At 45.4% G+C, this 15,575-nt stretch overlaps 2 protein-coding genes across 2 annotated transcripts; one reads left to right on the top strand and one right to left on the bottom strand.

The window, feature by feature from the left end:
* The first annotated feature begins 4,533 nt into the window (after window positions 1-4,533).
* On the top strand, window positions 4,534-5,526 carry gpr3 (G protein-coupled receptor 3). Its single transcript, XM_071540726.1, has one exon. It carries the CDS (start codon window positions 4,534-4,536, stop codon window positions 5,524-5,526), a length of 993 nt encoding a protein of 330 aa, XP_071396827.1.
* A 1,167-nt stretch (window positions 5,527-6,693) lies between these two features.
* Window positions 6,694-15,331, bottom strand: wasf2 (WASP family member 2). The gene is made up of 9 exons (XM_071540732.1): window positions 15,219-15,331; window positions 13,907-14,070; window positions 13,438-13,572; window positions 12,677-12,830; window positions 11,736-11,853; window positions 11,393-11,514; window positions 10,058-10,216; window positions 9,216-9,703; window positions 6,694-8,407 (listed from the first exon to the last, which is right to left on the bottom strand). Exons 2-9 carry the CDS (start codon window positions 14,037-14,039, stop codon window positions 8,250-8,252), a joined length of 1,467 nt encoding a protein of 488 aa, XP_071396833.1. The 5' UTR covers window positions 14,040-14,070; window positions 15,219-15,331; the 3' UTR covers window positions 6,694-8,249.
* Between the last annotated feature and the right edge of the window lie 244 nt (window positions 15,332-15,575).

Below are 15,575 nucleotides of genomic sequence, written 5' to 3' on the forward strand. Positions count from 1 at the left end.
TCCAATCATTGCTCAGTGAATGAATGTGAGGAAGTTGAGTTGTGAATGGGTTCACATAGGTGTTTATCATGGAATAACAGTGGTGTGGAGATGAGAGGATGAGAATTATGGGCCCCCTCTCAGCATAGGGCCCGTAATTCTTAGCTACGCCCCTGCACACACATACGCAAATAGCCTACACCAATGCAAGCGCTACAATGCATTGACCTTCAAACTGCTGCTGCGTGATGCAAACTTAGATGCACTGAGTCATAGCCTTTGCCAAGCCCTTAAATCAGGTGTATACTCCAGCATCACGACGCTGTTACAGCTTTATGCAACGAATCCCACCACCTCCTCCTCACCTCCTCCACTCACACAGACGTTGCTCACGCACTCCTACATGTTTCTTTCGGGCAGCTCCACACTCGCACCTCCTCTCTCACACATTGCCTGGGTATTTCTATGCTGCTGTGTGTTGCAGGAGGGGGGTTGGTCTGTGTGTCGGTTTGATAAAAAGGGATATTCCGCAGTAGGCGGTAACAGACACGATCACCTCCTCCGGTGCTCCCACTGCTGGTAAAAATCGATACACCGGCGACAAACAAGCTGATAGGGCTGCAGTTTACAGTCCGGGCGCTGAGAGGACCAAAATATACATGAACAACAGAATAGACATTAAACATAAATACATCACAATGTGCAATGCATTAGACTCGAAGAACTGACAGAATATTCCTATGATATTCCTATAGTAAGTTATAGTGATCACAGGTTGTGGTATTTGCTGTGATATTTGTATGCATTTAATTCATTCATTTCATCTTTATTGCAGACTCATGGTCCATAGAAAAGGAAAAAAAAAAATAGAATGAATAAAATAAAATGTAGCCTACATGTGTTATAATTACAGTTAATTTGGTATGGGTTCCAGATTTGACATTAACAGGTCTTTAAATGCTGTGTCTGGAATGTGAATGTAGCTGTGATTTAGAGCAGGTCGGTAATGTAGGTTATTACTGGAGGTGACTTGTCTTGCAGTGACGTAGCGCCGGGTTTCATCGACCGGAAGTGTGTCCTAATATGGCTTCAGCAGGATGAGATTCCCCCAGTTAGCGCATTGATTTGCGCGGCCACGTAGCAGGCAGTCCAGCCCGTCCTGCAGCACCCACGCGCGCTATTAAACCGGGGAAACCATGAATTCCCTGCTGCTCGCCGCTGCAGGGGGCTGTCAGCGGACTGATGTCATTAAGATGTATAAGATGTGTTTCTGTGATATGCGAATCAAATGATAAATCATAGAGGTGTGAATTCATCAAAGTTAGATAAATGTCTCTCCTTAGGTCTGACGTTTTGTCGGCTTATACACAGCAGCCTCTACAATGGCCAAGGAGTATTCATTTGGCCCTAAAACTTTCAAATGACTCCAGGACTAACTGATCATAGTCACCTACACACACTATGAAACGTCCAACGTTAAAGGTAGTAGTAGTGATAATAATAGGCTAATTTATCTCAACTTGTGAGCAAAACTGCTCTTTATACTCATTTAGGTGGATAGTTTGCACTCCAAGTGTCTAACATGCACGACTAAATGAATCCGTTTCCCTGACAGGGCATCACATAACAGTATGCAGCAGATCCACGCAACGACCCTATGAGTCACAATGCTGCGTTTCAGCACCACGGACAGCGCCACGCGTCCCAGCCCGGAGCTGTTTCCCCATGCGGAGCCCCTCCCGCACAGAAAACAACTTCCTCCCATCCATTCATCTTGGCCCCGAGTCTTATTAAGAATTACAATTACAATTTACAATTTCCCATTTGGCAGACGCTTTTATCCAAAGCGACGTACACATGAGATTTTAATACAATATAAGCAAGGTTCTAGTCAGGAGAGAACAACGAGAGTACGTGCCACAAAGCTAAGTTCTGGTCCAACAGGACATAGGTGCAACGAGGCAGTGCTACGAGGCAATGCATAGAGTGCATAGAGTGCATAGAGGCAAAGAGTTGTTGTTTTTTCGGTTATACGATTGAGAGGGACTCTGCGGATCGAATGGAGTTTGGTAACTCGTTCCACCACCGAGGAACCACAGAAGAGAAGAGTCTGGCTAGAGACTTAGGACCTTGTTGTGGTGGAGCACCAGGCGCCGCTCCTTGGCAGAGCGTAGTGGGCGGGAGGGAGCGAGCAACAGATGTCACATGCTCATTAAAGGTTAGTTCGTCATCAATCATGACACCCAAGTTTCTGGCAGACTTTGCGGGAATGAGCTGAGCTGATTCGAGCTGGATACTGATCTGTTGTTGTACAGAGGGACTGGCTGGGATGACAAGGAGCTAGTCTTTGACAGGTTAAGCAGAAGGTGGCGTTCCTTCATCCATGCCGAGATATCGGCGAGGCATGCCGATATCCGTGCCGAGTCTCGCGGGAACGATAGGTATCGTCAGCATATGAATGGTATGAGAAGCCATGTGAGCGGATGACTGCACCAAGTGCGGTGATGTGTATTGAAAAGAGAAGGGGTCCAAGCACTGACCCTTGAGGTACCCCTGTGGACAAGCAGTGGGATTTAGACACTTCCCCTCTCCAAGACACTCTAAAGGAAATCCCGTAGGACTCAAACCAGTGGAGAGCAGATCCTGAAAAGCCAAGCTCAGCGAGTGTGGTGTGTGTGTGTGTGTGTGTGTGTGTGTGTGTGTGTGTGTGTCTGTGTGTGTGTGTGTAAGAGGAGAGGGAAATGGGTCCATTGGTGCTCATTATTTACAAGAAATGAGAGCGAGAGTGAGCCGCAGTGGGAGGGGCGGGAGAGATGCCGCATTTTTCTGAATGAAATTACTCCATACACCCCCCTCCCTCCACCATCCTCTACGCTGGCACCTCATTGGTCAAGCCTCCCAGTCGCTGACGTCAGACAGGCTCTCTTGTGGAGGTGTCCGCACGCAGGAGCATCCAGTCTGCCTCCCTAAGCGCTCTGGAAAGCTTGAAGAAGAGATGCAAGCAACGCGAAGTGAGACCTTGGTATAATTTCGATAAAGGCAGGGATTCGAAGCTGTCTAACACACCGGGACTATCGCCGTTATTTAAAGTGATACCGAGCATCAAAGCGGATAGGCATCACGTCCCCTCCATCCCTCGGCTTGAATCATAAAGGGTGCTGATCTTTTGGAGTCTCGGAAAGGAATCAACGAATCGCGTTCATAGGATAAGGTAAGATGAGCATTTCACAGCATCTGTATGTGTGTGTGTGTGTGTGTGTGTGTTGTGTGTGTGTGTGTGTGTGTGTGTGTGTGTGTGTGTGTGTGTGTGTGTGTGTGTGTGTGTGTGCGTGCGTGCGTGCGTGCGTGCGTGCGTGCGTGCGTTCGGGACATCCTTTGTGGTGTAACGAACCTGCGATTGTATTATACAACGGGATCTTCCGCACCAGGACGTGGGGTCTTCCCCGCTCACTGGGATGGGAGGGAGGGAAAGGAGGAGCAATGCTTCTAGCCTACCGCACAAACCGCACCACTTGTATGACCAAAACAAGAATAATTGGAATCTTAATCCAAAACAATGTGAGCGTATTACAGCTTCATTTATTATGATGTGGAATGTCCGTTCAGTACCAGCAGGGAACATATCGGCGTGCACTGCAACGGAACGAAGCACGGACAGAGCGTGCACCAGAGAACAGACAGTACAGGCAGTGTAAACAAACTCATTAAGAGGCCGCTTTGGCGAGTGAAGACCCAAATAAAACCACCCGAGGACGTGAAATTAGAGTAATAGGTTCATATCATTTTCAAGACATGCAGTAGGATACAGTGTGCCGTATAATGATTCAAACCGTCCACATAGTCAAGATAAGGCCCCGGGATCACTAGAGGAACATCATGTTCGGACATCACGAGGAGGCTTGGTCGGGACCGATTATCTGGTAGCGTGAGGAGTTTTCAATCTTAACAACACAGATCTGAACCACCTTGATCATATCAAACATGTTTGGTATTTACAACCCGCCCGGCCCTGAAGTGAATGAATATCACAGGTTCAATTCAAGAATGGAGACCGCCAATAGCCAATGAGAGCCCAGTTTACAGTGAGGGGAGGCAGAAGAATGCTATTAAAAAGTTATAGCCCAATGATAATACTTAATGATAATAATGCTGGGATGATAATATGGGAACTCCTGACCTACAATGAATGTAGATTGTTAGCCTAACTACCATTCCCTTTGTTCTAATGAAGCCTACTCACCTCCAAATAAAACCTACAAAACAAAAATCAGTGAAATCTGTGAAATATCAGTCAGGATTTTTAAAGTCGTGTAGTGTGTTCCCAGCCTTAAGATGACCGTGTATAAGATCTGAAGCTTCTCATCACTCTCCTCATTAAGTCTTCTGCTATGCGTGATGTCACATCCGGCCTCCAGCACCTAGAGGCTGAAACCACTAACCAGACAGGAAGGGCTGCTAAATGGACAGATGGAGTGATAATGACCCACTGGAGCTAATGTCAGCATCTTTCTCCTTCTTCTCTCTCTTTAGGTGGTGTGTGACCGCTGACCGGCCATGATACTGAATGCCTCTGATCTGGGCTGGGAGGAGTCTTCAGGCGCCGGCCCGTCCCTCTCTCCGGACCAACCTGATAACTCGCCTCCATACCAAGTGCCCCCGCTCAGTGTGTGGGGCGTGGCCCTGTGCGTTTCAGGAACCCTCATCGCCGCTGAGAATGCAATAGTCGTCACCACCATCTTGGCCACGCCCTCTCTGCGCGCCCCGGTTTTCCTGCTGCTCGCCAGCCTTGGACTAGCGGATCTCCTGGCAGGTGTGGCTTTAATCCTGCACTTCCTCTTCCTGTTCTGCGTGGAGCCCAGCGATTGGTCTGAATTACTGACCTCAGGACTGCTGGTGACATCGCTGACCGCCTCCCTCTGTAGCCTGATGGGTGTCGCCCTGGACCGGTACCTGTCTTTAAGCCACGCCCTCACCTACGGCTCCAGCCAATCCCGTCGCCGAGCTGCCATCCTGCTGCTGCTCGTCTGGGTGGGGGCGTGCGCTATAGGGGCGGGGCCCGCAATGGGATGGCACTGTCTGAGAGAGCCAAGTTCCTGTTCTGTAGCACGACCTCTGACCCGGACATACCTATCGCTGCTGTGCAGTGGCTTCCTGGTGGTCGTCATGGTAACCTTACAACTGTACGCCGGGATCTGCCGCGTCGCTAGGCGGCACGCCCACGCCATCGCCACCCAGAGGCACTTCCTCCCTGCCAACCAATCATATGCAAGCAAACACAGCAGTGGGAGGGGCTTCTCTCGGCTGATCCTGGTGCTCAGTGTGTTTGTGGCCTGCTGGATGCCCTTCTCCCTCTGGGGGTTGCTAGGCGATGCGTCCAGCCCTCCGCTCTACACCTATGCCACCTTGGTGCCAGCGGCAGGCAGCTCCCTGCTGAACCCCCTGCTCTACAGTCTGAGACACAAAGACATTCGCAAGGTGCTGGTCCAGGCGTGCTGCCCGCACAGATACACACACAACACACACATACACCACCCTGTAGATGTGTAGACTGCCAGTCCATCGCCCACAAACTACACCAGACATATCACTGTTTGCCAAGATACACACATAGCTACATAGACTGCCGTCTAGACCCAGAACATTAAATCAGTTTGGATATACACACACACACATTTGTGCACACACACACACACACACAAATTGCACTTGTCCAAGAGATGGAGTCCATCTGTAAATCAGAAGCAATCAGAATGTACTGAACTGTCCTGGCTGGCAGCCATCTTGGAACAGCCACAGAGACTGAATGTAATGTCTTGTGTACTTGTGCCTCATTCTCTGTCAATTGTAACTCCACTGGATCCCCAGACTGAAACAATCACAGGATCCTTTATATCTGAATGCACCCAAAAAAGTGGATTGACCATCTGCACTTTAAGGAAAGGATGGGTTTAAGTTTAAGCCTATCAGTGTAATGACATCAGTGATCCAAAGGCCAATTTTATTTACTTGAATGCCTAGAAAACACAATGTTCTAGAACTCTGAGATTCTATTTTGCACATGCTGTAAAAGGCACTTTGAAGTTACTGACCATATGTTCATGTTGCACAACCTTTTTGAAATGACTGAATATTTTATAATGATGAATAATAAATATGCTTTTTCTACCGGGTGATGTCTGTACTCTCTCTTGACTGGTGCTGTGGCTTTTAGAGTGTTTCTCTCACTCTCTCTCTTTAACTCGATTAAGAACAGACTGATGTTCCCTATTCTTGTATCCTAAATAATTTGGTGGTCAAAGCAAGCTTCAATGTTATTACCATCACTCTGCACTCATCATGTCCTTTTAAATCTACAAAACCAATCTTGGAAGGAGGACAGAGCGATTATGTAAGATGGATTTTTCTCTCCTCCTCCTCCTCATTTTCTCAACTTTTTTCCAACAGTCGATTCGTTTTCACTCCCCCGGGCCCTACACAGTCAGCACTGGGTACATTTGAAACGGTGCAAACCATTGACATTAAAAGGATGTATCATGGACGAAGAATTTCTTATGATTCTTTCGGTCATCTTGGATTAAGGCTGACAAGTTTGAGAGCCTGTGTTCTTTTACAAAACGTTATTCAATCATTATTGAAACATCCAGCCACATTTTCATCACAGCAGATGTTCTATTCAACTATTCACATGGAAAAGAAGAAAATCCAAACAATTACTGTCATTCACTCCATCTTTATTGATATAATAACTATAATGATTTAGAATTTTAGAATTAAGGCAGGAGAAGCAGAACTTTGGCTAAACATGCTGTGCCATTGTGCCTTTAACACAGGCAAGACTTTAGTATTAAAATAAAGGCACTTGAACAATATATGTGGCCCACACTGATCAGCAGTCAGTTCTATATTTGACTCATCAATGGCAACTGTTATTATTTTGGAAGAGCAGGCTGATGAGTGATCAGTGTGGATAATCAAGTTAAACCTGGAGACACTGAAATACAATATAAAAAGGCACTTATAAAGGAGGCAGGATAAGGTAGAGAGCATCTCATTCTAACCAGAGCACAGTGATTGAAGGGGTGCACCTGTCGCCTAGCTCTCACCCAGCAAGACAGTTCAACATGGAAAATTGCAGAAAGAAATAAGTAACAGAGCTGTACAAACATTGTACAAAATGACTCACATGACTCAAAATGACTATCTAAGTTGCATGTCTCCATATGCTCAGAAATGTAATTTCATCAAACACCCCAGGCATCTGACTTGATGATGCTGCAGGTGAGCCAACACTTCCCTATCACAATGAATAATAAATTCATACATTAATTTATCATCTACAGCCATTACGATCACTCAGCCGTCCTGAATTCACCCCTGTCGGGAAATGCGTCTCTCATCCACAAGGCAATTGTTCCCATGACAACCACAGAAAAGGATAGGGATAGAATACAAAAGCGAGGAAAAATAGCAATAAAAATCTGTGCTTTAGGTTTCAAACAGATTGTATTATTTTTAAGTAGATATGATTCAATATGTCATACCCACCATAATCTTAGCATCTATATAATCTATCTATGAATGTGTGCAAGAGTGACAGAGCGAGAATGTTTTGACGTCAATTTCTCGTCAAGTGTCTTCCACTGAGTACATATAAATACTGTGTATGTAAGAGCTTGCTTGCATGCGCATATGTGTGTGTGTGTGTGTGTGTGTGTGTGTGTGTGCTCCCTCTCCATCAGCCTTTACCGGAATACAGTATATTAAAGCAGATAAAAGCAGGTCGTTAGCCGACAGCAAAGGGCGCTTCATTCAGACACTGACATACAGACTGAGATATTAGACTGTGGTGGGTTCACACATAGACTCAGCAGAGACAAATCAAACAACCTTCTTACATTAATAACAGCGGTGTGTCAGCCGTTGCAAGCGGTGGAAAATATCAGGAATGGCACATGCACACAAGCCGGCACACACACTCGCGTCTTTGGACTTCTGCACCTCTTATCTTTGGAATTTCGGATAAATGGAAATAAATGAGTTGAGGAATGTGACTGATAATTAAAAAGGAGGAAGAGTGAGGTCATGGTACAAACACACACACACACACACACACACACACACACACTCAAACTCTGACTCTCTCACACACATACACACCATAGACCTCTACTCCATTGGTACCAGAGAATGTAATTTGAATGGAAATGCTCAGATGTGGCTGTAGGCTGAGGAAAACTACAATGGTGGTGGCGAGGATGAAGAGGGGGCAATCATTCAGACCACTCATCATCATCAAATTCGGAGGAGTCGTCCTCGCTGTCGCTGCACTCCACGGCGATACGACGCGACAGGATGGCCGCCACGTCGTTGCCAAAGTGGTCCCTCTTCTCCTGCTCCCGCTGCTCCTCCACCTTCCGCAGGTTGAAGCCTGGGAGGGAGTTGGCGGGGAGAGAGAAGGTCACAGTGAGCGTGTGTGTGACTACCAACTTTTACATCATCATTCACAAGCAGCATTACTTCACTGCGGTCACAGACACATTCAGATACCTTTAATAATATCCATAAATCATTGACTGCTATGATTAGTCTTGAGTCTTAATCAGGGAGCTGGTGGGTGATCTCTCTTGTTCTCTCCTGGTTTTTATTCTTATGCTTTGAAGGAAACTTTTCAGGCAGTATACAAGACTTGGTAGCTGTTGTATAAAAGCCATAATTAAGGACAAAGGTACTCTCTTGTGCCTCATACCTATCGCATCGCTGTCATACCCATAATCATAGTAAAAAACGCTCTCTCAGGTATTATTGCTATATTCTTGCACATTAGGCAGCATGAAAGAGAGTAAGTGCGGTGCAAGCACTGTGTTACAATGTAAGCCACAACAGGCTGAGCAAGTGTTGCTAGGCATGATATAACGTGGAAGTGGTGGTAACACACCACAATAATAATAAAATAATGTAAATGCTTAATTGATCTTTTATAAGCAATAATAATTAAATAATTAAATAATTAAATGTTATACTTCTGCCAAGCGATACAGTTATATATTGGTATGAGTGGTTATTTTCAGTTACTGCATTAATATGCAATCACAATAACGATAATATACAATATAGTATATGTAATATTCGCAGGAGTATTTTACAGAAGCTTCAAATGCGATTCAGCCAATCAGCACTGAGGACCATAACTATCCATTTAATACTAATCCGTTGTCCACCAGTATACAGTGTCTTACCTTGTCGGATGGCCTGCAGCAGGTCACTGCGAGCGTCACCGACGGGCTCCGGCTGAGCCTTAGGAGCAGAGCTGGGGGCCACCGCACCACCAGAGGAGGGCGGAGGGGGAGCAAGGGGCCCAGAGGACGGGGGAGGAGGGCCAGGGGGAGGCGGAGGAGGAGGAGGTGGCGGGGGACCCCCACCTTGGGGCAGGGCAGGTGGAGGAGGAGGACAAACAGAGGACATGGCGGGAGGAGGAGGGGGAGCAGGGGGGGAGGGATAGGCATTGGGGGAGGAGGAGAGGGGAGGAGGAGAGGGTGGGGAGTCGAACCCGGGGGGAGGTGGGGGGGCTCCAAACCCGGAGGGGGGAGGTGGGGGAGGAGGTGCGGGGGGAGGGGCGAGGTTGGGGCGGGAGTTGGCCGGGGGGGAGGCCATGGGAGGAGCAGGAGGGGGGTGGTTGGGACTGAGCACGCTCACACGCTTCTGGTTTTGTCCTCCGTCATGATGCCTGCCAATGACAGAGCACAAGGATATCATACATAGTAGACTATTGACCCTTCCGTAACTGTGTTTTTTTTCCAGAATCTTCATCTGAAATCCTAATTCCTTTGCAACTACTAACACAGTAGCTCATGTTTATTAAAGAAGCAAGGACTGAAAGTTAACAGTGGATATCCCGGTGGGGAACAGTGGGTGTGTAATCCAGTTTGGTAGCAGTGGACCCTTGAATTGTGACGTGTGTCTACGATTGCTCTGCAGCTGTACAGTGTACATGTGTATGTGTGTAGTCACTGCTTGTTGGAAGGTGGAGGTGGGAGTAGCAGTGTGTATATGTGTATGCAGTTATACGTATGCTACTTACGCCATGTCTGGTGGCGGTGGAGGCAGGAAGTCATCGGGGCCAGGCGGAGGGAGAGGGGAGCCAGGCTCAAAAGCATAAGAGCCTGTACTCTGCTCTAAGCCATCAGAAGTGAAGCCTTCTCCAGATCCAATACTGCCATTCAGACCCTCCAAAGAATTCCTTAATAAACATTTAAGACATCAATATCAGCTCAAAATATTCCATCCCTATTCTCTGAAACCTCTCCATACAAAGGACTTTGAATAGTAAAGCATTTATGGCACAGCAAATGATCATTTATGGACCTAATGAGCTTTTTGTTGTTGTTTTGTGAAATCACCCTTAAAAGATTTAAGAGGAACTGTCAGTCTTTTTTGGTAGCAATGCATTTAGAACATTTAGAGCAGCAAAAACACTAGGAAAAATGACAGTGTTACATTTATGCAGTTACCTTGTGCTCTTTGGTTGATACAGCTATAAAATATTAATAATTCATAAAATAGTATTGTGACGTGCACAGCAATAGGGGATTGGTTTGCCCTTCAACTTGACAGTTTGACAAATATTCCGACCTAAATAATGATTTTTCCATTAAGCTGGGCCTATGATTATCTAAACAAATGAGGAGGCAAATTAACTTTATGCATACCGCCAAGGCAGCATCACAGGAGCTGGTAAATCTTACAAAACAGATTAAGACACTAGCCAAGCACATCGCTTAGTCAGTCTTGCACATTATGTCTACTGCTTTCTGCAGTGTTGGTGTGCTGCGTGATCATCAAATACTTTTCTACTTGCTATCTACTCATAAACTATTTTTGTCACTCAACATTTACACATGGACAAGCTCTACTGCTGTAACTGTACTTTACTCTCTGTCTATCCTGGATGATGCATCGTCGAGTCTTTTTTAGATTTTCATTTTAAATATATGATCATCATTGATCAGTAGCAATAATAATTAGTGGATAGTATTATCACAATGTTCCTGACAAAAGGTGAAAAATAACCATCAATATCCAAAATGACTTTGTCAGACCGTAGCAGAAAAGGGCTAGTGCAACTTCACTGCATTTTGCCAAGGACAGCCACCCCTACGCCCACCCCCCTGAGAATATTCTGATGTTTTTAGACAGGACATACCACTGAATGGCATATCTCTGTCTACAGATGGGTTGATAACAGTGCGGTGAGTGAAATTCACCATCGGAATACCCATTCTTTAAGCGTGCGCTCTCATTGTGTTAACTAGAGAAAGAAATAATAAATCAGTGGACAACCACCACTCCACGCCGACACAGACCCCCATCACCCTCTGGAGACTTCAACCTCTCCTCTCTCAGTCTCTCAACTTACATCATGTCATTCTTTGGCACCACAAACTCCTCCCCCATCTTGCGGCGTTCCCATTCCTCCTTCCTGGTCTTGATCTTCCGAGGATTCAGCGTCCGTGGGTTCAGATTGTCCTTCTTCTCCTTCTACTCAGAGAGGAGAGGAAAGGAGAGGAGAGGAGAGGAGAGGAGAGGAGAGGAGAGGAGAGGAGAGGAGAGAGAGAGAATGGGTTGGATCCAAATGCTTTCCTTTGATGTACTGTACATATGAATGATTCACGACTAAATTAATGTTGTCTCGTTGTTTCAACTCAATGACTGTCAAGTTATTTGTTTCGTGTGTTTGAGTGTGTGTGTGTGTGTCTCACTCTGTGCTTGCGTTTCTCCTTCATGATGTCCTTGGTGTCCTGCAGCATCTTCTCCTTCCACAGGTCAAAGAAGTAGGAGGGATCGGTGTAAAACTTCAGAGCCTCCCTTCCATCCTCCCTGTGGACAGCCATTTACACCCAAAATAATTACACTGGGTGTGCATGTGTGTGTGTGTTCACATTGTATGTTATCTTATCTCATGTGCACACATATGAACATGGTGTGTGTTTACATTGTATGTTATGTGCGAATATATGAACATACCATAAAATTGAATTGAATTTACTGCTTTTCTGAGAAGAATTGTGCTGCTCAAATTTATATAATTGCCTACAAATATTACTGGTATAGGCAACTGATGTCTAACTGATTAACTACTTTATAAAAAAAAATATGACTTATTTTTGGTAACATACCAAAAATAGTACCACAACATACTGGTCAGCTTATAAACAAAGCATCAATGCAACAAAATGGACAAAAACTTCCAAAGCCACAAAAGTGAATTAAAAAAATCTCTCCGTCACACACTGACTAACAAACAGGAACAATGCTGTATAGCGCTCCAAGCAGTAGTTATGTTTGGTAGTCACACCACTATCTGTATCCATGACAATGAGACAAACATCAGCATGTTTCACTACATGCAATGTCTCTTTTTGGTGATACATTTTCTGATATTTTAGTAATTGTAATGATATTTTAGGCTATAAATATTGTATTAGACGCTTTTATGGTAATTCTGCCATATTTTTTTTACTTTATTTACACATACACAAGAATACACCACAACAATCCAAACCACTATTTGAGATCCAGTCTTTATCAGAAGTTTTGCAGTATATGCATCAGAGAAGAGGGGATGAAGTGGTGGTTCCTTGTATGTTATGCTGATATGAATGATTAAGAGCTATGAATCTGTGTGTCTGCAGGGTCGTACCGGTACTGGCTGAGGTTGTTGAGTGGCGGGGGTGGGTTACAGAGGGTGTAGGTGTCCTGTACGGGCATGGGCAGAGACGGCCTGGTAAACAGCTGCTGGTCCTGGGTCAGATTACTGCGAAAGGCCTTACGGGTAGTGATGGCCTGCAGAGAGACTGAGAGAGAAAGAGGGAGACAGAGGAGTGAAGTGCTAATCAATATTTACCGTACCGGAGGAGGTGAAGTGATTTTTTTTTAAAGATTTATTTTTGGCATTTTATGCTTTATTAGACAGTTACAGTGAGAGAGAGACAGGAAGGTATAGAAGAGAGAGCGAGGGGAGAACATGCAGCAAAGGACCACAGGCCGGATTCGAACCCAGGTCGCTGCGGGAAGGACTGAGCCTTATGGTACACGCCCTACTCGGTGAGCCACCAAGGGCGCCCCAAGGTGAAGTGATTTTGATGATGTCACTATGATGTCATTTTTCACAGATTTTAATCAGAATAATCTGATAATAATCTGAATATTTTTTTGTTATTCATAAAAAGTCAGTATTGGCAGGTAAATCTAATCGGATTTTTGCTTCACAATCACTGACATCAGTAACAGTCAGGCTCAAGTGTTTATCAGCATAATATGTTTAAAAATAGACTGAATGTGGTATGTTTCATGTGTAACTCAAGCTTAAAATGTGGGACAATGTTAATATTTAGCTGTATTCAGACTGTAGCAGTAATAGAGGTAGTAGTAATGGCAGTAGTAGTGTGTGTGCGTCCTCACCCTCCTCTTCTTTGGGGTCCAGTTGGGTGACTTTGACCTGTAGACGATCCACTCTTTCCCCCAGTGTATTTACTCTGATGGCAAATGCTCCAGCCTGCACAAACAGCTCCCCAAACACATCCTCTGCATACTTACCTACACACACACACACACACACACACACACACACACACACACACAGGTTTATAATTTACAACCTCAAAGGCTATTTTAAGTGTCACACTCGCACACACGGAACTCATATTCATAATTTACAGCTATGTGAAAAATAAAACTCTCTCACTCTACTTCTGCCTTTCACACACAGGCACGCACAGGCACGCACATGCGCACATGCACACATCAAACACACTCACAGACAATACCATTCATGTTTTTATTTTACAGACAGATGCATTGATTGTTTTCATGCAAATTTGCGCTCACACACACACACACACACACACTCAAAAGACCCAAAGACACTCACTGAGGCTGCCGAGCTGGCGGATAATGTTGGCCAGGCTGATGTTGGTGACACACTCCAGCTCACTGCGGATGTTCGGGGGGATAGTCTGGCGACACACATGCCGCGGCTCTATATTCCTCGTAACCAGAGGCATGGTGGGGTGTGATGGGTAGGGCGGCCTGGCCCTGCAGAGGAAGAGAAGGGGGGGGGGGGGTCATTTGAGTCTCAAACACAGGTAAAAACATACAAACACTAAAGGACTGGAACATAGTACTAAGGCCACTGCAGGCCACCAAGGCCAGACAGCCGCCATGTCCCACAGACATCTGTGACACACTCATGTGACACCCAGACACACGAATACACTTATATAAATACACACTGGGCCAGACGGGGCTAAAGCAGAAGCAAAACTAAAGGCTTGCTCCACTCCGCACACAACCCACTCTCAAAATTCATCAAGTTAGTGTGAACAAAACTGGACAATGTCAGAAATGCTTTTCTGGATTTCTGGAGCACTTGGCCCACAGAAGTTTAAGCACATCAAATCACATCAGACAAAACATAGTCAATGTGTATTCATGCCAACTCCCCAAGCAAAGCAGGAACTCTACATTGCAATATGGAGTCTACTTAGGAAATAACAACTCCCATAGGCGCTCAGAGAGTAAGAGTGCAGACTCTCCCTGCAACTAAGACAGTGCTGGCAGAATTTGAATATAGCTTACTGTAAGTATACTCTGCTGTGCTTCCTATTCCCCATTTTGGTTGCCTAATTACAAGTTTTTAATGTCAAGGCTTCATAGACTGGTGAGGTCATGCTACAACTGCTCCTCACTGGATTCATCTGTCTGTACTTTTCCTTGTGTTGACAGACACACAGTTTACTTACTTCCAAACACAATATAGCTAGGTCAGGTCTATTCATTTCTCCATTTTAAGTGAGGCTTGTTACAGCTGTATCCAGTTGAAGGAATGCAGCCTGCCGCTGTTAGCGGTGTGTTCGGCAACAAATCCAACTGCTCTGGTCTGTCACATTACTTAGCCTATTTGAAATTAACTGTAACTAATTAAGGTTTTAAGTTCTTGGATAATCCCTGAGCCTAGTTTTAGATACAGGAAATATACCAATATGTCGGAACCGTCGCACTTCAACACCCACCACATTCAAGATTGCGAATGGGTTGAAATGAAACTTGGGATCTCGGCCTTGTCAGAGCAGGAAGTAACTTGAAAGCGCCTCTCATATCGAAGGAATAGGCTTACAAAAAGACATTCAGATCTTTCACTTTGTAAAAAAAAAAAGCACACAGATTAAACACATTTTGCTTACCGTCAAATGCGGCAACTGTAGCCCCTATCAAACCAGCCTGGTTGTTGTTCTGTCTCAAGATTTCCACAAGAATTACTGAGCGGTACAGTATGCGGACGAACTGAACAGACAACAGAAGTCCCGGGTTTGTGAACTTCTCATTGGTCGAGGCGCTGTACTCCTCGAAGCCTATTGGCTGCTACGCCTGTCGGTTGTTTTTACCGAGAACAGGATATGGAAATTTCTACGTAAAAAGCGCAACTCCACCCTGACTAGTCGTAAACATCTGGCCGTAATTTGCGTAGCGGAGGGTGGAGGCATGAGCGCATTCCAGTGTGCGCTTGAGCGGGTTGGAACGCGTCCGAGGAATGACTGGCA

The sequence above is a fragment of the Centroberyx affinis genome, unplaced genomic scaffold (genome assembly GCF_046629955.1).
Source record: "Centroberyx affinis isolate AG114_WGS23_722 - 3 ecotype Tasmania unplaced genomic scaffold, CSIRO-AGI_Caff_v1 ptg003711l_1, whole genome shotgun sequence".
Classification (NCBI taxonomy): Eukaryota; Metazoa; Chordata; class Actinopteri; order Beryciformes; family Berycidae; genus Centroberyx; species Centroberyx affinis.

Coding starts and splice junctions, on each gene's coding strand:
- wasf2 (XM_071540732.1), bottom strand. CDS start 14,039: ATGCCTCTGGTTACGAGGAATATAGAGCCGCGGCATGTGTGTCGCCAG. Junction 11,515..11,735: donor AGGAGAAACGCAAGCACAGA/GTGAGACACACA, acceptor CTCTCTGAGTAG/AAGGAGAAGAAGGACAATCT. Junction 8,408..9,215: donor GCTGCAGGCCATCCGACAAG/GTAAGACACTGT, acceptor ACTCCCTCCCAG/GCTTCAACCTGCGGAAGGTG.
- gpr3 (XM_071540726.1), top strand. CDS start 4,534: ATGATACTGAATGCCTCTGATCTGGGCTGGGAGGAGTCTTCAGGCGCC.